Below are 23,256 nucleotides of genomic sequence, written 5' to 3' on the forward strand. Positions count from 1 at the left end.
TTTATCTTTTTAAAAATAAGCCTCACCTTTCTTTTCACAAACTTGTCCCAGTAGTTATTTGGAAAAGACCTGAAAAACACAGATAAATAAGATTAAATTTTAGACAAATATATACCAATTTTGTTTCTATGAGTCTCTGTGTGGTGGCTATCACCAGTTAGTCACTGGTGAACCCTCTGGAGTGCAAGTTGCCAGATGGCGTTCAGCCTACCATTTAAATGTGGCTTAAGAAGCACAGCAGAGCCAATGCCTGCAGACAGAGTTCTAGAGCAGCTACATCCATCCCACACACAGTCCCACCAGGCAGAGAGATGGAACTTTAAATAGGTGATGCAAAGCATAGCTCACTCTTGAACTGAGAGCAATCCACAACCATCAGCACTGTGCTTGTCAAAACAAACTCATTGCATTTTTTTTCTTTTATGAAGAGAATTAATTTTAAGGCAAAAATCTGGGAATGTATAAGATCAAACAGTAACAGTAAAAATGAGAGTAAACATTAGCCTCGCACGTTTTGTATATCCTTGCTAGAAATATATCCCTAATAATTGTTTATTTCAGACAAGATGGATGATAAGTATGTAATTGTGGAAATAGAAGAACAATTACTTGCAAGGCTATAATGAGACAGAGTAAGTAAAAACTCACTGTGTGTTGATTACAAGTCTATCCCACTGTCCCTTAATATCATCTTCTGATGGCTGCTCAGTTATATATAGCCCATCAAATTCCAACTTCCTTGCCACTTCCTTTTCTCTCTTAAAAATAACCAGTGGAACCTGTGGTTGAAAAAAAAATACAAGAATTATTTAAAATGCACTGATATGTCTGCAAACTTTAAGAAAAGCTGGTTGTTATGAAAAATTAAGAATCAAAACTGAATAAAGCAAAAATAGTACTTAAAAAATTAAAAGTCTTAACAACTACAGTGTACCAAACAGTTGTAAAAAGATGGCCAAAACCCCTGAAGAGGGATCCTTCAAATAAAAACAGTTTTTCAGTGCTATGAAAGGATTAGAGGTAGTCAAGTGAAAGAGAGCTAAAATATTTTTTTTAATCCACAGAAATTCTAGTTCCAAAATATTAACTTGGGACCATATTTTTGGATTTCATTTTGATACCCAGAAATGTTAGAGGCTCCTTTTATTTGTTGCAGAATTTTTGAGGTTTCACAGTGAGAAACAAAGTGTTTCACTGCAGAGAACAAAGACTGTAAGCAATAAAAAAAGAATTGTCAGCAGCTGAGACACCTAGCCAGGCTTTACCTACAATTCTCTTTCATCAGCTGAATGATTTCAAAAGTACATTCCAAGAAGGCAGATGTAAACAGTGGTTCAAGTTCAGTGGATTTTCCTAAGAAATCTCTTACCAAAAAAAAGTAAACTGTACTCTTTCCTGGAACTATTTCACAGGTCCCCAAAATGCATCCACCTTGCATCACCCACCTTGACTGTGATAGTAGTTGAGTGGACATGAGTATACTGAAACAGTAATAATGAAAAATGTAATGGATTTCATGCTCAGCAATATCCAGAAGCAAACCTATGAGACACAGGCCTGCAGTTCCAAAGATTTTGGATTTAAAAATCTCCAAAATAGAGACTGAAACCACCATTGGACCATATTTTGGTTTCAGAATTGGAAAGAAGGCAATTCATTACAATAAATATTGATAACAATGTTTTTCCCTCCTAGTCAGAGAAAAAATGTTCAAAAAAAAGATTCATAGTAGGAACAAACGAAAACGTATGAGGTGGGAGAAGAAAACATCTCAAAAGCCAGAAATGTAAGCTTTTGTGCTGCATGGCAACCAGTGCAACAAAAAATGTTTCAGTATGTATTGACCTGCAGGGATACTTAAGGTAGAGATTAAAACCAACACTAAATGCAATAATATGATGAAAATTTCCTTGAAGTACAAATGCAGACTGTGCCTTTCGCATAGAACAAATTATTAGCCATTAAAACAGGGAAAGAAAAATATTAAGGACCATATAAGACCTTAATAAAAATATTAAAAGCACAAATGAGCAGCTGGGTCATAGCAAGGGTCCATTTAATTTAACACTATCCTGCACTTTGACATATAGCTTTTGCCCTGGAAGAGTGTAAAGATGGGGGAAGTACATCTCAGATACACTTCTCCCAGCTCCAGAGATTTATGACATTCGTTTTTTTTAAACCACAACCAACATTTTGTCAATGGAAGTTTTGCCATCTTTAGTTTTCACATCCTTAACAGAGATCTTCTAAAGATGCTTAGGCTCCTGCCAGAACACTACCAGCAGAGTGTTTGTATGAAAAGCGGGCATTTTGTAGTCACAATATGCAGCAGCAGTAGTCCAAAATGCTGCATTCTTTTCAAATTACCTAGGTGACAGACTAGCAATGCAGATACTGTCGTCTACCTCCCTCTGGTCATGTGCGTTCACACCTTGTCTTCGACAGTCACAAGCAGCTTCTGAATCAGGTTACTGCCGTGACTGTCTGGCTGACAGCAAATCAGACTCTGGCCTACAACTTCCTGAATACACACATCACCTAACACACACTTTCTGGGTACATTACACTAACAAAATAGTATTTCTTTACATGGTGCCCCAACCTGCTTAAGCAGGTTGACTTTGTTCTAATTTATACCACTTGACAGATAAAAAAGTTTAGACCTAGAAAAAAAGTTTTTTTCCTTACTTTCAAACAATAATAGCCTATGATGCAGAAGAATGAGATGACTGTGTGTAGGATGGCCAAAATCCGCAGTGTGGGCTCCATGTAGCCACTGCTTTCTTCCAGGACATAATGCACTGCAATGACCCTCTCATCATCGCTTTCCAGAATGTTCAACTTGGTACTTTCACCATCAGATACCACAGGAAGTTCCTTTTCTTCTGGCACAGCAGATGTGGAGACCTGTTTAAAACACTTAATATTGCAGCTGTATTCCTTTGACAGGAGCTTTACAATACTACAAGCTAAGTAGTATAGCTGGAAAGAACGATACCAAGAACAATATCACTGTAAAGAAAGAATTTTTTTTACATAAAAATGTCCACAAATAATATCTCGGCAAAATCTTTTCATCTTGTTGCACCAGTCTGTGATAGTGTGATTTTTCTTTTCTTTTTTTTCACTATCTGTCCATGTTACCAAATTTGGTCCATGACGAATTTTATCACCTCAAATTCAAGAAAGGGCACAGCCCTCTAAGAAGAAACCCCTGACAAACCTGCACGTAGTCTTTATCATCAGGGCTCTGCCAGAAACTGATTTGAGTCCGAAGACTCTAGAGTTGCATTAATGATACTAAAAGCCTTGACAAAATCAGTGATATTCTAGGCAGCTTAAGATGATGTGACTCCTTGCAGTACACACCCTCTCAGGAGAGCATAATGGCACAAGAAAACATCTCAAATGACATGGATTAGTTTAAGTTACCTATGAAGGCTCAGCTTGGCTGGTTCACTGTACTGGGAAATGGAGCATATGAGGCACAGGTATGCCTTTCAGCCTGCTGCCTTTGTCCCAGCATAATGCTCTGTAAATAGCTATTTGTGTACTGGAAGTCTATTCTTGACACAAATGTTCAGCTGTCACCATGTTAGATTTCTGAAGTGCTAGGATGAAGTAGGTATTTAATCTGTTAGGTTAGGCAGTTTTACCATAGCATATTGTCTACAAAACCCAGATGTTTTCCAGTGTGCAATCTAAAAAGCAGCATTTTGAGAAATTTACCTTATAGAAAAGCAGGATAAAGTTGATGGCAAAAGCAACAAATAATGCCAACATCCTCATGTTGTAAAAGTTTCGTGCAAAATAATTCTGAAAAGAGAACAGAACATAAATATACTTCGCCTAATAAAGATTCAACCATCATTAGTAAATTGCTGCTGAGAGGGGGGTTTGTGGGGGTTTTTTCTGAACTTTTTCACAGAATTAGAAAAAAAAATCCAAACCCACAAACATTTTGGGTGATGTACAAGTTCTATCCTACTCTACACATGCAATAATGGATAAAGGAGCTTTCTTTTCACTCCATGCATAAAGGATAAAGGATTTCTAATTGCCTCTTATGTCGTTTTCATTGTCCTCTCAATACACTTGGAGACAACACAGAGACATCACAATGTAAGAGTAATGTAGTAACAATACAGAAGTCTCTATCTTCCCTGCAGCTCAATATTCATACATATGGCAAGTTGCTACTTTTACCAAAAAATAAAAAACTCTGCATATAAGTTTATTTAAAATATTTTTTATTCCAAAATCAACTGCATTTTTACAAGGTCAGTAACAATTCATGTGTGACCTGAGTACCATGCAAGCTTTTCTGACATTATGACACTATAAAAAGGACTGCAGAAATGTACCCTTCTCCTTCCTGACAACTCACAAATCTTTACAGCACACATTTTAAATGCTTTAAGTCTCCCACAGGAATTCTTCCATTTTTTCAGCCCTAATCATAGATGACTATGAGTGAAATATAAAATGAAACTATTAAAAAAAAATTAACCAAAATTCACATGATTGCAATGTGACTACCCTAAAAATGTATCTCAGTTCAAAAGCCAGATTTAAACTCTTAATTTCCTAATAAGATTTTGACTGTGGTTTTGTAGTTTTGCTATGTTACTCTTGTTAGAAGTAGGCTATCCTTACACAATAATATACTACATACATAGTTAGAGTGTATTTCTTTTTGCTTTGCATTTCATCCTAGCCTCAGAGAATATGAATGGAATCTCCTAGCTAATGATAGCATGGATTTTAAGCAGTTCTGGAGCAAGTATTATCTGATATTTTACTGAGAGACTCTCAGATGCAGTTTTACATTTTCAGTAAGTCTTATTTTCTACAGGTTTTGAAAAACTTGACAAATATTAACTTGCTATTTCACAAAAAAAATAAATCTGTAACATCTTTTCTTATTCACTTCAGGTTAAGCATCATATCTTAGTTGATTCTTTTTATAGGTGAGCTCGTAATTTCCCGAAGTTGTCTCTCAGGGAAGGAGAAACCCTACTAGCTCACTAGCTGCTGTAAAAACTCAGGAATTTTACTCACAGAAAAATGCATGGATGTTTTCCAGTGATGCACAGGCATCTCTGAAAGTCTAGGCTTGGGACAACAATTGTCTTCCTAAGAATTACTATGTGGTATATACTAAGTTATTTGTGTGTTTCTTTTCTCTAACATTCCCATTAAACCTTTGCTACATGTCAATTTTATGGACAATGGTGGATAGAAAAATGTGGTGAAGCAGATGCTATTTGTCTTTACATTGTTAGAATATGGTGGTACATGTCTCTGCCAGCAGCTGAACACAAAAGCTAGAGAACAGCTTACAAGAAGCTTCTGCTGGTATGCAATGATATTCTTCCAGAAAACAGATTCTTGAACTTCTGGTTCTCCATATCTGTGTGTATGCAGTTGTCTTAATTTCTGTTTCCCCTTGTCTTCCTTGGTTTTCTCTTCTTTTTCTCCATCTTCTCCTCTTAGGATACAAAGGAAGGAAAAATAATATGTCAAATTAATAAAATTGCTAAATTAAAATCACATCGTGATTAATTAATTTAAAGATGCTATTGCATCTGTTAATGAGGCTCAAGTAGCCATGACTCATGCAGTTCATGTACATGACAAATATCCGTCTTCAGTCCAAAGTGCTGGCAAGGGTGACAGTCTGGTTAAGGCTACAGATAAACTTACTGGTTTGGCACCTTGAAGTGGGAATGCTAGCTGGTGCAAGCAGGTAATCAAGAATCTGCCAACCTTATTAGCAAGGGTCTTCTACATAGCAGTGCAGCTAATTCTTACAGTGATAAAATGTCTGTAAGCTGACAGCTCTATGTCTGCATCAGTGCCTATATGTCTAAGTGCTCCCCTCCAATCTCTTGCACTTAAACAATCTAGTTCCCACAAAGGTTGCAGAAAACTTTCTTTCTTCTTGCACTTACAAGTCAAACCTCAAGTTTTAATTTCTGCATTTCTGCCCATCTCATGAACTCATAAGTACCCACTCCAGGAGGGGATGAAGTAAGAATTTGTCAGCATGTGGTGTGTGGGTATCACCATGCTGTCTCATTAGAGCAAGTTAGAGTTCGTGGGCTGCCTTCTTCAAACACATGATCTAAAGAACTGTGAATTATCTCAGAAGTTAATTTGACCTGTCAGCATGAGAGATGAAAAGATCACAGAAGTCCACTTGAAGCCAAACCAGAGTGAGAGGCAACTTCTAAGCTACATTATTAATTTCTCAGTACCTATCTACAAACAGAATAACTGATGTCCAAAGCTGCTCCTCTTCCTAGGACACATTTGATAAACTTTCACTTGAAAGTTTGTCATGTTAGGAGTAGCTTCACGGAAGCTAATAGTGCCAGGCACTGCACTCCTCACAGAGAGTACAGGTATTACTGCAACTCACACAGTCAAGCAGGGCAATCAACAGTGAAGTGACCTTCAAAAGTCAGGAAGACTCTCCCTCACAAAGTTATATTGGCCAAGTTAGAAATTTGCTGCACTGATTAGGAAGAAGAGTTTTTGTCACAGGCAAGTGTTTGTCATCCCAGAAGAGCAATAAGAGTCTGAGACTAAGGCATCCTCTTAGAATTTTGACAGTGATAAATCAGCTACAGACACTGTACACAAAAATGTGCATGTATCAGGAACCATAAAATACAGAGATGGAGAGCCACAGTTTTTACTGGTTAAAACCAAGCACTATATTTTTCTTTCCACTATTTTTATTCTGAGCTAATGGCATTAACATTGGATTTTAATGTGTCCTAAAAGTGTTTAAATGATCATTGATCAAATCTCTTCATAAAGATGCAAGATTACTCTGTAATTCATTAAAATTATACTGGAATGTTAAGGTTTTGCAAAATGCAAATAACTCAAAACATGTCATAGCAAATGGGAGAAGGTAAAGCAGATTCGGTTGCTGATGGATAGCAGGTCTCTGGAACTCAGCTGCTCTTACAGAGTTTCCAAGAGATTTTCTTCTAGCTTTCAGATTTGCCAAGAAAAAATCAATCAAGCGCATTCTAAAATAAATTAAATGAACATTACAAAGGACGCTTCTGGGAAGAGGGACATGCACAGAATCAGAGTGGTGCTTATTACATGGCATCCTTGCAAATGTGCACAGATGATGAAGATTGTTAAAAAAAAAAAAACAAACCAACCTAATTGGAATGTGAATGGACAGAAAATTAAAGGCAAAGAAGTAAAAATCAGCCTAGTGTTTTTTTCAGTGAAACAAACCCTTTTTTTTGTAGGATCAGTGGTTAAAGTAATACATACTCAGCTTTTTCGGGTTCTGATTTTGTTTCTTCTTTCTCTTCCTTTTCATCTTCTTTCACCTTCTCCTACAGAAAATCAGGTTTAAAACTGTGTCTAAACAGTATTATACAGTACAGAGTTAGTTAAAAGAATATCCAGAATGCAGACTGTTAGGGTTTGTTTCTTTCTTTTTTCTGTTAAACAACTGAAAACCTCATAAAAGATGATAATTCAATTTACATTAATAGAGGCAATTTAACACTGAATTAAAAGCAATTCAAAACACCATGTACTTAGAGAAGGCTGTGGAAATTCAAGTTTATGACATCAGAAAGAGTAAACACCAGTAATTATACGTGGTTTCTTAAAAATTCAGAAAACCCAGAAAAACAAAGATACAAGTTTTATGTCAAGACTATACTTAATATATGAAAGAGAGAACTATATATCAGAAATAAAAGATACAATTACCTGGATTTTTTCCTGTACTTCAGGCATTGGGGCTAAGGAGGGAGTGCTCAGTAAATCACTCAAACCAGCATTTGGATTGTGAGGGATCAATTTATACTGTCCACCTTCTCGTTTCAAATCCAAACCAAATATATCTGAGAGTAGATCGCTTTCTTCTGTTAAAGTCTGCAGATCTGTCAGGTCTTCTGCAGGCAATGCAGTTTCTGTTGGCTTCCTCTCCCCTTCTTCTTCTTCCCCACGCACCTCATCCTGAGTGGGATCTGGCATATTAGCCAACAGTTCAGCCACCTTGATTTTCTTGGCTCCTTCTACTAGGCTTCCTCCAAGCAGCAAACTGCATATGATGCGAAAAAAGCCCCGGACAACACTACAAGCAAAATGTAGTAAGCCCATCAAAATGCTCCAGTAGGAAGAAAACAAAGCCATGACCATGTCCTTCATGGTCATTTTCTTCACTTTTTTCATTTGTTTCTTTAGACTCTTCATGCTGAGCATTTTCATAAGAGTCATTAAATTGTACTTGAGAGCTACTAAAGCTGACTTCATGGTAACAAGAGAAAAGAAACCCATTCTAGGATCTTCTTCATCAGAATTATCTTTCTCATTCTCCTCTTTATTAGCTGACCTTTCATTCAGATCTGACTCAGAGATCTGGGCAGCCAGTTGCATTTCAAAGATGGTATCCTCACAGAAGTTAACAAAAAGCTCCATCTTTTCTTTCTCCCCACCTTCATTTACAACATCAAATATAAACTGTCTCTTTGACTCTTTTACCTGAGGTTTTTCCCACTGAGTCCGACTTGACTCACTTATTTCAAAATAAACTCGTTCAATGCGCTTTGCACTGCCCATGATTTCTATTCGTCCAAGGAAAGGCTGAAAGTAATTCAGCACACTCTCTGACAGCTCAAGGAAAGTTTGCAAGTGTGTATCATGGGGCATGTGTTCTGACAGGTTGGTCAGGAGAACAGCGACATTGAAACCAATGTCTTTTGCAGGTTCATGAAATCGTTTCACAAACTCCTCATAGTCCAAAGTCTCATTCTCATCTGTTTCAGCACATGACAGCAGAAACTCAGTTTCCGACTGAGTGTAGTGCTTATGGCTTTCCATTGCCCTGTGAAAATCCCTCTTCGAAATTATCCCTTTACCATCAGGATCATATTCTTTGAATGCATCAGAGGAAGTCAAATCTTTCAATTTTAAGAACATATCAAAAAACTTCAGAATCATCTCCACATTGTTCGACGATTCCACAAGCATATCAACCATCTGCTTTCCAATAGTTCCATTCACAACATTACCTAGAGGTGATGACATGATATTAGAGATAATTATGTCAGCAAATGTTTTGGCAAAGAAAAGTGTATTATAATGATTAGTGAAATAATCAAAGAGTAAGAATGATAAACTATTGGATAACACACTCGCATGAGAAAGCTAGCTCTGAAATCTGGAATCTTCTACTACTAAGTCTGCCCTATAACTTGGAAAAAACATGTGACTGAGTATTTGCCATTACAGGAAGGATTAACAAGGCCTGTAGAGAGAGATCATACACTTAATACAGTACCAAAAGTGGGGCAGCATATTATAAATTTCACTATAGAGCAACACAGACAGAACTAGTGTCACATCAACCAGACGAGAAGCTCGGTAGGTTCCTCACGGAGCACAGTCTACAGTACTAAGAATTTACTTTGCTTCTCAGTAACCTCCTATGAGCAAAGCAGTAGCAGTGGCAGTGCATGCTACACTGCAATCTGTGCTGCATTTTCTGCCCTCCAAGTTCTCACACAAGAATGTGGTAGGATGCATGTAAGAAGCCAAAAGGAAGAAAAGATCTTTGGATCATCTGTGTGTATGTCTAGTTGGTCTAGCACTAGAAGCACTAATACAAACCTGTAAAGTAGCTAAAGCAGTAGTAAGAGTATTTCTTGGCAATGACTGCATTCTCTGGGGAATCATAATTTCAGGACCTTGAACATAGCCAGTAGCAGAATCAAGCCTGTTCTTTATGGATAAGATCACTACTAAAATCAATGCAATATATTAAGGGTGTTAATAAAATGACTGATAAATTGTTTTGTCCCTAGAACTCAGGATTTCAACTTAAGTAGTAAAAAACCTTTTCATCTAAACTCAAAAGATAAGTCAAGTTCATGGGAAAAAAGTAAAACTTCTGCTAGCCCTGGATTTTATAAAGTTCTGGCACTCAGAATTAATATAACCTATGTCAACTACACTACCTAAATCTCCCATTCACTTTCAGACCTAAAAGATCTTGTCACAACTGAGACATGAAAGTTAAAAACACAAAGAAAAATACAGCATTCTTTCTCAAAATAAGAAAATCACAAAGGTAAAACCTTTGCTAGAACAACTGTGAAAGAGATTTCGAATTTTTACTACCTTCCAGCATAGACAGCAGCATGACAACCATATCTTTCTGAAGGTCCATTAATTCCTTCAGTAGTTCAATTTGGCTGGAATCCTAAATAACAAACACAGTATATAAATGATATATTGATTTCTTTACCATTTATTTATGTGCATGCATATTTCACCTTGTAAAAAGCAGACTTAGAAATTAAGAAGCTAGAAGTGTCAAAAATTATAGTACAGTGAAAATATATTTAATTGCTTAACTTCATACACAATCACCTATTTAGAAAGAGTAATTTAATAAAGACAAAACTGAACATGATAGAAGATTTAAAGCAATAACAGGGTATGTCAAGCTCACAGATTATGCTTCTGTGATGTTTCATGTCAGCTAAAATATTGTTGCTTTTGGTGTAAACAAGTTTTGGTGTAAACAGCTATAGGAAATTGTAAAAACAGTAGCACATAGAGCTCAAACTATAACATGATTCAAAACGAGTCATTTCATTATAGGCTACTGAATTTTTGGAGGGAGAAAGAAAAGTTGAAATAAAATTTTAAAATATTTATTAATAAAGTTCCATTAGTAAATCCTTAGAGGTACATTAAATTGATTTCTTAGCCATCTCTTATCTCACTGGGTTTATCAAGTTTACTATGCCACTTTCCTGGAGTCTATCTGGATAGATTTATTAATTTCTTCCTCAGTGATACACTGTTACATCATGCCATTGATAACAAATACTTGAGCACTGCTGGATTTCAGTAAGTGGCACAACAAACTCAAGGTACTTTATGGCTTGGCAGGATGCTTTGCCTTAAAAGAATTTTGATAAAGCTTATCTGCTTGGCCTGGAACCCAGTCAGGAGACAAAGCAATGCAAGTCATCTCTGGTGAGCTACTGGTGGCACCATAGCGGTATTTTTCAGTGTTGAATATGCTAAAAGGCCAGCCTGGCTTACCATCTTCAAACACACATCTGTCCCTTTGAAGCCAGACTTGACTGATAAGCTGCTAAACTGACCTAGAGGCATATGACTGCCAGCCAACTTCTTTACGCTATTAAAATCCAGGCCACTTTCATACAGTTAGATTCTTCCACAAACTTGAAGTATATGGAGTTTCTCCCGTGGATCTGGGACACCTCTCCACAGTTACTTCCCAGGGACTGAGGGAAAGAGGAAGAAGTACTCCACAAAAAGGAGTGAGATTCATCAATCTCTACGTAATGTTTCTTTTGCTAGCTTGCATATACTGCTTCCACATAGTGCACTTTGATTTTATAATTGACAAGTGTTCTTAGCTTTTATACTGTGTAGTAAGTAATTCTGGTTAAGATCTGTCTGTTCATTTGTTGTAATAAGTAACTCATCTTTTATAAATTTATCTGATCTGCCACCATTAAAAGTTACAGAATAGTGATTTAATCACACCTCTGTAATTCCTTAAATTTAAACTGTTAACAAAATCTGAAGCTAAAGAAGGATTTATCTTCATTTAAACCCCTTTCTGTGAAGGAGTTTAAATACAAAAAGGAATTCTTTCTGTTCTTCAGACTCAAAGAAAATGTTTTTATAATAAACTTTGTCTAAAGCACCCACTTCACCTTCAACAATGACAGTTTGGATCTTGGACTGAAAACCACATAATTTGGAAATATTAAGATTTTTAATTGATTTGCCCTGTAAGTTTTCATTACAAAAATTTTAACTAAAAAAGTTGTTTGCAACCCAGATATCTTTGTTCATTTGGATTGAAAATTGTGCTTTCTTTTTCTGCCTTAGGGATGTTTTTCAAGAAGTATTACCATTATCATATTATTGCTTCCTGGTACAAGATAGAGAATTAAAATGCAAAAAAAATACCTCAAAGTCCAAACAAAATAGTGATTTTGTTTTGCTCCTATTAAAATCTTGCTTCAAATGTTCTCCAAAAGTGCTCTGGAAACTCATGATTCAGAACAAAACCCAATTATTTAGCCTAGGCAGGCCCCTCTTACAGACAAAAGCCATAGGGCAACTCCTTGTAACTCCACTTGGCCACACTCAACACTTCTGAAAACTGGTATTTCAACTGAATATGAAAAGCTTACTTGGGGATACAAAAATGCTGCTAGCAAGGATTTTCTTGCTATTTTCTAAGTCCGTGAGAGACTTTTCTCGCTCACAGAAGAGGTAGCAGAGTTATGTAAACAACCAAACACCTGCAACCTTGGGAAGTCTTGTTTATGGTACAGTAGAAAAATATTTTGACAATGGATGTTTTAGGATTTTAGCCAATCATCCCAAGGGGTGGCTGATCCTTTGTCCAATTAGACTATGAAGAAAAAAATCTATAAAAGAGTTTGTAAAATAATTAAATAAATCAATCTTGCTGCACAATTCCTGCCTGCTGGATCTTTCCTTCTCCCTATGGCTGCGGGACATGGTAATATACCCTAGGGCATTTTTTAATACTTATTAATATATTCTTGTAATCAATATAAACAAGCAAAAGAGCCGCTGTCTATTCTGGTATTTCCTGCTGGCCCTCATAAGGAGTTTCCAAAAGCCAAAAGCTTGATCTGCAAGCAAGAGGAAGACAGCATCACTATTTACAGTGATGCATTTGGAGTAATACACTTGGAGTAGACTGTGTTTCTGTCATCCCACAGAACACCACAAGTAACTCCACACATTTTGGTGGATCTTGTTGTGCAAAGCAGCTGGGCTATCTTTGAAGAGGAAGGATGAGTATCATTATTTTCTAGATTCACTAATTGAAAGATGCTGTGAAGCCACTCTGGGCACAGCTGAGACTATAAACTTGTCATTACTGTAAAAGCAAATATTGCCAATAGCCACACCGTATTTCATAATCCACACATAGCTACCATGTGTTTGACTCACTGTAAGTAACTGCTTAAATACCTCTTTCAAGTTTGCTTTAGTGGAACAGGAAGAAAGCACAATAGCCTTCACCATGGCCTACCCAAATATTGACTATTTAAAAATTCTTAAAATAACAAAGATGTTTCAAAACCAGAACAGTATCTACAGGCACCTTTAAATGCACTTTAGTAGAAATTCAGTGCATTTCTCTTGAAAAACAGGTTTGACTGTTTGTCAAAATATGCCATTTGTGGGAAGAAGTCTTCTATTTAGCCATAAAGGATGAGACACGTACCTGTAGCCCAAAGTCCACAAGCGTAAGCAAGCAGTCTACTTTCATCCATAAAGTTCCAAGGGCAGGGAGAATAACAATCTGGGCAAGACTACTTTAATTTATGCAAATGATACTTACATGGACACCTTCGGAGCTAAATAATGAAATCTAAGACCTCAGAGCCTTCAGAGCTGTATTTCTTAACAGTAGCTAACACTTTTACAAGCATATGACATTTTTCTCTGAAAATGTCAAATCACATAAAAAAATTAGAATCACTGCATTCAATTAAGATGTGTCATTCTTCTAAAAAGTTAAGAAGGTGAAAAATGCACTGAAAATGAAAAGTTTTCACACCCTGAAGAACTGTCTGTGCCAGTCCACTCCACTATTTCTACGGCTTATGAAATGAATACTCACATCTAAAAGAAATTCACCCATTATAAGGTCTGACTACTCTCTACTAAGAGTGAGAAAAGCTTAGATGCAGACAGGTGTTGAACTAGGGTTCAATAATGATGAACTAGGGCTCAGTGCAAGAGCCATCAATGAACACGATGAGTCCCGCATAGAAGGAAACTGCAGAAAACACTGTGAGAGAATTTTGGTACAAAAGATCGGAACCGAGAGTTCTTTCTGAATATCAGTGATATGCTTTGCAGTTTCATCTACCCTGCTTTGTGCCTGTGGCCAGTAATCCAATTACAGGCGTGCTATTCACACCCACTACAGTTTTGTAGTTTACTCCCTCAATTTTAATGTAGTCTATCACTTCTGCCTTTTATTTTTCGAACTGTTGCTATTAATGACTCAAACATATTAATATGTTTTTTTCTCTTTTACAAAAATGCTAGTGACTTATAAAGGAAAAAGTAAAACAAAAATATACCTGAGACAGCTTCATCTGCATGTGGGCAAACACATGAAGGAAACCAACTACAGCATCCCACAATCTGCTATGTGCCAGACTTTGCTGATTCCCAGTACACGGACCCTATTGTTTAGGCAACAACAACAAAAAAAAAAAAAAAAAAAAAAAAGAAAAAAAGAAAACCAAAGTTTGTTTGCAAGAAATTCAACAAAAACAGGAAGAAAGATGCGTAAGTACATAACTTGGGGCTGTCATTTAGAAGTTGCTTTAATTTTAGAAAAATTAAATCTATCTAGAATTATGTATTTAATAACACCACTGACTGTAAACAATGCTTACTTTTAATAACCATTCTGTCTGTTTTAGCCAAATCTCAATATACTAATTAAGAACCTCAAAGTGTGTATCTCCTTGTAACTTTAAACAATAAATACTAAAGGGGTACAAATCTTCAAGCTGTTTCTTTGCTATGTAGTTCTGTAAATTAGGAATAACCTTATAGAAGGTTAAAGCAAAATTCACATAAGGGATTAGAGAATCAGTCTCCTGATTTTTTTTCCCCAGTATATTGTAGAACACAGTGCTAAAAAATACTTAAAGAAAATCCTAACTTCTGGAAAACGGGAACACAAGGGCTTTTAAAGCCTCAAAGGGTAATAAATAAAATCTCTACCAGGTAAAAACACTACTTGCAATTTGAGAAATATGTATACATTAGATATATTTACACACATGCATACAAGCTGCCTCTTCTCATTTTTATTCAGTCCTATTCTACCACATTTCATCCTCATGAACTATAACATACTATTTTCATAATAATTATTTTCATCTGAATGAAAACAATATACTAGACACCTAACAGTGTAATGAGGTCCTCTCTAACTTGCTTATTATACGTAGAATCAAATTCTAATATTGTCAGCGGATTTACACAAGCAATTAATGCAGAACTAAATGACACTAAATTCTTTAGATATCCTGGAAGAACTGCTATATTTTTATTTTGACAGAATTGATCCCAATCTCATTTACTGCTGAGTCCACCTCAAGTGCTTCTCTACCGTTCTCAAATAGAAAGTGTGAATTCACTATTTCGAACATAGCATTGATGCCTTAACCTTATTCCTGACACAAAATACTATCTAATGTTATATTGACTAAGCAGCAACTATGATCTGCGCTGAAATTAGTTTTCTCAGTGGATTAAAGGTAAAGGCTTTAAAGTGGGTAACACTGCTGCAGTCTAATAAAAATTTAGAACAAAACTCTACTATCTTACATAGATGATTGTTAATTTAATAATTTTAAATTTTAATATATTTATAAGATTGTAAAGAGTAGTGACAGGTATATATATATATTTGAATATTTTGCTTTCTACATAAGCAAATTCATTAAAATAATGCTGAAGAATAAATGTATCTATATTATATTTCTATTTTATATCTATGTACTTTATATCTTCATGCCAAATGTGTGATGAATTTTATTTCAAGTTCATAACATTCTAATGAAATTAATTTACCTGGATATACTCCGTGAGAGTATTGAAAACTTGTTTTGCAACCTGGATGGCTTTGGAAAAATTTCGTTGTCCTTGTTCATCAATAACATCCTTCCCAGAATAATACCAATAGAAATCACTAATGGATTCCTAAAGAAAAAACATTTGTGAGAAGCACAAAGAGATTGTGTGGCCAAACTGGCTCTAACAGGAAATTCACCAGTATAAGAAAAACAGTATTAGACAGTTCTAGTTCTGAAAATTATTTAGTTTATAAAGACTTTAAATGAATCACCCAGTGATTCTCAAGTACTACTTCAAGAATTGCAGTTTCATCTGAAGAGAATCAGTAAGAAAACAAATACAAGGAAAGAAATAACTTAAAAACCCCACAGCAAACCTCAAAATAAAATAAATTAAAAATTAGATGAGTTGGTATCTGCTCTTAGAAATACAACTGCCTGCATTCTGAAATGGAGTGCTCAGTAGTACTGCCATGCTGCACGCTTTTCATTAAACAATGTCTCTTTATACTGCGTTCTTGACACCTAGTCAATAGTGGGAGAAAATGTTGCTTTGTGTGCATGATTCCTCTCTCCATCTTCCCCAAAGGCTTAAAGTTTCAACCAAGTAAGCAATGGAATGAAAATCATTGTATTGTCTCTACAACCTCTACAGAATGCGTAAAGATAGAAAACAATGTTGATAGCAGCAGCAGTGTAAACAAAAAAAGAAAAAGAATTTTCAAAGTCTGGAATTCTCAGAGCAAATAAATGAATGGCTAAAGGGAACTTAACTAGATAAATATTTTTTTAAAAACTCAACAAAATATATTATCACATGCAGTGATTTTCAGAAGGAAGAGAATTATAGGTAAAAATTATGAACATTTATCACAAAATATTGTTTTCATACCATTCACATGCTTCAGTCTGGAAACAAAGTAGATTTTTTTCATTACTTTCTATTGGGTTGTGACAATGAAATGTTTTCATATTAAAAGGATTTGGCAGATAATTCAAAATACATGAGTGAAAAGGTTTTTAATCTAGCCTTCTGTGGGTTTTTTTTTTTTCCTTTTGCCTTTTTTTTCCTTCCTTAGAAAATGCACTGTTCTTATGCTTCACTCCATGCCAGCCCATGAGCATTCATGCACAGAGCAGCCAGTGTTCAGCCTAAATCAGAATATGGATGAAAAAGCAGCTGGCTGAAACTGAACTTGGGCAATACAAAACTCTTCTCACTCACAGGGTAGTTTCAGTCCACACCTGGCTACCTGTACTCATGGACACCCTGAGCATGCACCGGCCTCCTGCCGCTCTCCTTGGTTAACAGCCTCCACCACACCTGATTATAAAGGCTGAAACCAGTCCTTCACATTTATGTCACCTTTGACTCTCCCAGTACAAAGTAACAATTCTTAAAGAACTGCAACCACTAGTGAATTTCAGCCTTTCTCTTTAGCTTGGGCTACAGGGACCAGAATAAATATGGTGACAAATAAATGTGCTCCTCTAATAAAACTTGTATAGAAATAAGTCATTATTGTCATGTACTTACTTAGTATATAAGTTACTTACCTGAACTCTCAATAAGTAATCCACAGTAGAAATGATAATATTAACAGTTGTGTTGTTACCAGTTTGAGTTCTCAGGTAATTCTGAAAATCTAAAAATTCAAACAAAAGCTTAACTTAAAATAATTTAAGTGTTAAAACTATTTCTGAAAATTAATTCTGATTTAAGATGATCTATAAAAGTTTAGGTTAGAGGCATGGATTGGGTTTTCTTCTCTTCCTTTTTGGTTTGTTTTTTTTTTTTTTTGGCAATAAACCACTGCAGCAGTTTTAGCATCTTATTGCAGAGATCACATACCAGTGAACTTCTGAAGCCAGAACCTTGTTTGTATATTTCCCCTGTAAAACTTAACTTGGTGTTATTTTAATCTATTAATGACTAAAATTACATCCACATCAATGTAATTATACTTAGAATAAATTTTGTTAAGCTAAATTACATCACAAAATTATACAGATCCTGATAATTTAGTCAAAAATATGTCTAATGCCTAAAAAGGAAAACTATCCTTTTTTTTTGGTTTTTATTCACAAGAATGACAGCGAGAACACAGGGAAATATACTTAATGATAAAAATACACTTAAATTATGGATTTCAATGTGGTTTTTTATATTTAAAAGATACATTATTTCTTCAAGAAAGGTATTGTGTACATTGTAAATTCACATGCAATTCTAACTGACATTAGTGGGAAACAGTGTGCACCAGAAAGCACAAACATGCCAAAGGACGATTACTATAATTTCCTCTTACATCTTCCTCTGAATCTTTCATGTCTAGAAGTTATAAACCATGTACATTTTCCTATGTAAATTTAACTTTGCTAGTAGGTCGAGATCCAAAACTCATCGTTTTGGAAACCATTGTCTTATCTACAAAGTTAGGGCTGTTAAAAAAATTAGCAACTTAATTCCACTTGAAGACTTTCCTTTCATGTACGGTCTAGCAGCTACTCCACCTTTCATAATATTTCATGAAGGCTGCCAAACCTTCAACAGTTAGGGGCTTTTATCGTCAGTTACCGTCACCTTGACTTCGCTGACTGGCAATATGCCCACAAACCTGAATTGTGTCCTTCACAAAGCAACTGAAGGAAGCGGAAGAGGTCACAGGTGAACTCATCATCCTGCATCACCTTTTCTCCTGTAGAAAGGCCAGATGGAAGCAGGTTATCACAGTCTGCCCAGTAACACCCCACAGCCCCAGAAGAAAGTCTCCATAATAATATAAAGAAAGAGAGAAGGGCAGCAAAAATTTATAACCACCAATCTATCTGAAGCACCTATGACTTGTGCTTGGCAGATAGTTATTTGGTTATAAAAAAAAAAAAATTAAATTACAAAACTTAACTTTTGATTTATAAATATGGCAGCATGAGCTTGGCAACATTTTACAAATAATCCCTGCTTTACGGTCTTGTTTGACTTCACTGGGCATGGAGGCTGTGTCACATACAAAGGTTAGGGTTGGATCAATTTGGTTTCCATTCATCACAGAAGAAGGTACTTAAAATACAGAATGAGATTTAATCAAACGAATATGAAAATCACTCCTCAAATAAACTATTAGATTCTAAAATATTCTAAAACAACCCATGAAATTTACAGCTATGTGCACTCTCAAGAACCATTTAGACTGAAATATTTGAAGATTTAGTACCTGACTGCTGCTGACACAAAGTGGACGTGTCTCCTTTGACAAAATAAAGCAATATATTTATAATTAACTAAGACCAAATGCCAAAATGCTTTACTGAATTAGGCCCTTCAGTTCATTTTTTGGTAAGCAACTAATATCCAAATGAATAAAGCTTCAAACTATTTTTTTCCCCACAGGAAACAATATACTAAAAAGCCCTCAATTAACACATAATTATTTCCAGTACATCAATACATTTAGTTAACTTTGTACAGGGACACGAGAAGAGGAGAAATAACCATTCACCCAGGAAAACAATCACAACTGGAGAAAACAGTTGTGTGGAGAAACAGTTTTCTACAGAAAAAAGGAGAACAGCTTATGAAATGACACATGAGGACAACATTGTAGGTGTTAAAACAATAAAGGCCACCTATCAAAAGTAAGAAAATCCCCATATAGAACCTTGGGAAAGTATTTTGACTATGTATGCAAAGGTGGAAGTCACAAAAACTTCTACGTTTTAAGAATATACATAATTTGAATATATACTGAGTGCTATTTCTAGACAAGAAAAGGAGGGATATAAAAATGTAAGCAAACTGCAAAAGAGTTTGGAATAATTTTTCTTTGAGGGGATATAATTTAGGCTCTACAAAGACAGTATCTTTAGAGTGTGAACAGGAGACCAGAAAAGTGAGTAAAGACATTAAAATTTAAAAAAACACCAATTTGTAGATACATTAATTAAATTAACAATTACTTCCATGCTGTTCTATTGGTATAATTCTAATTATAATATCCAAAGTTACAGATTAATATATTACTATGAGTATATTATTACTGTTTGAGCTGGATTGGCTATGATCAAGTTAATTTTCTTTATACCAGCTAGCTGAATTATAAACGGTATTTAGCATAATTTGGAATAAAAATAAACATGATCAGAAATTTAACTTTACATAAAGTCATGAGCAATTATAATTTCAAGCTAATGGATTTATCAGTCCACAGAACGTGAATTTTAAAGTTAAAAACTTCAGTACACTAGGAACAGGAATCAAAAGCATTTTGAAAACTAATATGAATATTTTAAAGTACAAAACTTCACACTTTTCTGTTGCCCTCAAGACAATGTTTGGTATTAAGGGCATGTATCACTAAGGTATATGCCAACTCAATTTCTTGTAACACAGGAAAAGATAAGATGCTTTTCCTCCTAACTCTAGACGTGGACTTAGGGCAGCGACAAGCAATACCCAATTGTTTCTCCAAGAATGAGTCAAATACTGTAAGTGACATTCCATGACATTTTTCTCCACTGCAAATATAACTACGAGGCACATAGATTTTCAGTCACAGAAGACTGAAAACCCTTTCAGCTAATTAAACAGTGAAATATAAATGACTGTTTCTGTCAGTGCTGATGAATGTATACATGCAGTATATGCCCAAGAAAGCAAAAACAGGAGATGGCTGGGCTTTTAAAAGTATATTGTTCAAAATTACATGCAGGCTCACCCCTGCGAGAGAGTTTCATATGCTGCTGACCAAATGCTATAGTATAGAAGATTTCTCAGGATTAGTTACTTTCTTCTTTTCAATTTAACTGAACTCCTATCATGCCTAAAGTTACATGTGGGTTCACATGCTTTGTTGAACGAGGCGCAAAATGAGCATTACAGAAAGCCAAATATTTGGTGAAGCCTGTATTACACATGTAATGCATGTAGCTTGACTGCTGAGATGGCAGTGATTTTAGAAAATAAATCACCAGGAAACTTTCTTGGAAAAATCAAGCCCATGAAAGGCCCAACCATCTATTTCTTACATATTAAGGCACCACTGAATCAAAGCCATTTGTGTGAATAAGACTACAGAATAAGTTACAGTTTAATAGTTTTGACCTCTATTTGTCTTGCTCTCTTAGGAAATAAGATATTCCAGAACAAGAAGGAAAACCCGTCTCAAGTTAAAATATACAGATCCTGGCTTTTAGTACACTTACTGGACTTCAGGAATTTTTATTAAATAAATTACATTTTTATTATTGGAAGGGCTTGGAAGGGTCTTTTAATAAGTTCCACTGTAAATAAGTCACAACAGGAACAGAAGTTATTTCAAAATTCTTCAAAATCAGAATCACAAAATCAGTGCACAAAAGCTGAAAGGTCTGTTCCTCTTAGAAATATTTTTACATTTTAAAATGAAGAAAAAAACCCCATCTTAAATCATCTGGCCACACTAAGATTTACAATATCCTAGTTTTCAATTTTTACACCTGATCAAAAGCAGACTAGAACCAATGTTGGTATTGACAGGAATTTTAATTTTCAGATTGTACTTACTGACTGGAAGTGGTGCCTCACTGGCAACAACAGAACAGAAATAGAGATCCATTGCTTTCTATAAAATCCAGGAGAGCAACCTTTGCTGCTGTGCACATAAATTCATGCCAGTTCACACAAAGATTTGCGAGGAATGTACTTACAAACATACACACTACATATAGTATGATTTAGGCTGTTATGAAAAAACATTCTTTCATTTCTGTTGATATGAGATATATTCTGGCAAATATTTGCTTAGATGTTAAAATGCTGCCATTGCTCATGCTGTATGTAAATGGTATGGCTATACACACAAAGGCTTTAAGCCTGTAGCTTTTGCAAAATGGACAGTTTGTGTTTGTGATATACAAGAATAGAGGTATCATGTGTAGGAAACGAAAATAAAATTCAATGAAAAATTAAATACATGGCCTTTTTTTCACTGAAAGTGCATGTGTCAAATTTCAATAATTCTCTCCCTCTTTTTTGATTTTAGTTTTTAAATCCTCAGTGGAAAAGATCTGACTTCTATTGCTACTCAGAAACACAGGTTTGATAGCACATATTATAGAAATATTAAAATACTTTCAGCTTTCATAAGGGAACAGGGCTCCTTTATGACGTCTGTTAAGCAAGAGCAAATCTGTCCCATGATAAAGCAAGTGAATTTATTCTTATCGCAAGATCCATACAGTATTGGGTTGGATTACAAGTGCTGCATGCCTTTCGACTTCTCAACAATCTAATTCAAGTAAGAAATGCACTTGTTTCCTCACTGAGTGAAATTCTCTGAAGTTATTCAAGTTCCCTTTTAAATGCAAACACTGATTCAAATACAGTTTTATGAAGGTGGAAAACACCTCTCCAATGCAGGCTACAGCTGATCACACAGAATTTAAGCATCCACTTTAAGTGTGACTAGGTTGGTGAATGCCAAAAGCATATTTATTAATTCCACATTATTAATGGCTGAAAATAGCCCTGACATGAACCCACAGTACAGCTGGTTATTATATCACATGGGTACCACTCTCACTCAGATTAGTAAAAGTCCTTTAAGAGCTACTGTCTCATTCTAAAATTGTATTTTATTAAAATAAGCCTGCTGTGAACTTACAGAGAAATGAAAGAAAGCCATGATACAATATTAAAAGATTGAACATTAAAATAGAGCTTTCCTGAAAAAGGGAGAAGGGTAAAATAATCTAAGTGTAAACTTAACATCTTAAATTTTGTACTTCGTATAAGTAAGACAAGTCTCTCCAAAGGAGAAAAACATCGCACTTTCAAGATTTTTGTGACTCACAGTGAAATGGAAAGGAGTATGAGTGTTAAATGAAAAACCATTGAAAAATAGTAAGTATTTCTACATGTCTTTGATTTTGAACCCCCCTTTTTGGAAAAGGAAACAGAACAATCAAAACAAAATACATACAGAAGAAACAACATTGAGTACGCCACAAAAACAAGTAAGAAACACATTTGCTAAAGAACCATCAATGTTGTTACCAGTGGGGGTTCCAGGGTTTGGAAAGGGAAGGTAGTACCAGTCAGAGGAATATCAGGACAAGGCACTTACGATGTGGACAGCACAAAGAAACAATTGGAATAGAGCAATAAATTTCACATCCATGTTGACTCAATACAGGGCTTTCTATCTATTGCTAAGGTTGACATGGGACCAGAAACAAGCACTGCACATGAGGAAAAGTTGACTTTATTCCCGTAAGTTTCAACAGTTTTTCTTTGACTTCGGGAATAATAGTTTCAGGCTTATAGGTTGCAAACTCAATGACAATTAGTCATGAATGTGCTTCTGCGGCCGATTCAGATGATATGAGAAACAGGCTAAAATGCACATTTTACATCCCATCATTTCCCTGGGAATCAATAAAATTATCTTTAATTGAGGAGTAATTAATTACTCATAGACTAAGCATCTTTTTCAAAAAAAAAAAACCAAAACCAAAAACAACCTGGGAGAAAATCTTTCTCATCTTTGGTACTTGCTTTGTAGTATTTACAGATGGTTATTCACAGAAT

The 23,256-nt window shown here is 35.4% G+C and overlaps 1 protein-coding gene across 2 annotated transcripts in view; it reads right to left on the reverse strand.

The window, feature by feature from the left end:
- Nucleotides 1–23,256, reverse strand: part of RYR2 (ryanodine receptor 2) — a 393,600-nt gene that overhangs the window by 18,803 nt on the left and 351,541 nt on the right. For both annotated transcript variants that reach the window (XM_048299766.1, XM_048299765.1), the window contains 12 exons: nt 18,308–18,388; nt 17,247–17,335; nt 15,688–15,816; nt 14,178–14,282; nt 10,171–10,252; nt 7,759–9,062; nt 7,309–7,373; nt 5,347–5,494; nt 3,733–3,819; nt 2,692–2,910; nt 649–779; nt 27–69 (listed from right to left, as the gene is read on the reverse strand). In XM_048299766.1, the coding sequence (XP_048155723.1) occupies nt 27–69; nt 649–779; nt 2,692–2,910; nt 3,733–3,819; nt 5,347–5,494; nt 7,309–7,373; nt 7,759–9,062; nt 10,171–10,252; nt 14,178–14,282; nt 15,688–15,816; nt 17,247–17,335; nt 18,308–18,388 (2,483 nt within the window). The remainder of the gene's footprint in view (nt 1–26; nt 70–648; nt 780–2,691; nt 2,911–3,732; nt 3,820–5,346; nt 5,495–7,308; nt 7,374–7,758; nt 9,063–10,170; nt 10,253–14,177; nt 14,283–15,687; nt 15,817–17,246; nt 17,336–18,307; nt 18,389–23,256) is intronic.

The sequence above is a fragment of the Corvus hawaiiensis genome, chromosome 3, assembly GCF_020740725.1.
Source record: "Corvus hawaiiensis isolate bCorHaw1 chromosome 3, bCorHaw1.pri.cur, whole genome shotgun sequence".
NCBI classification, from domain to species: domain Eukaryota; kingdom Metazoa; phylum Chordata; class Aves; order Passeriformes; family Corvidae; genus Corvus; species Corvus hawaiiensis.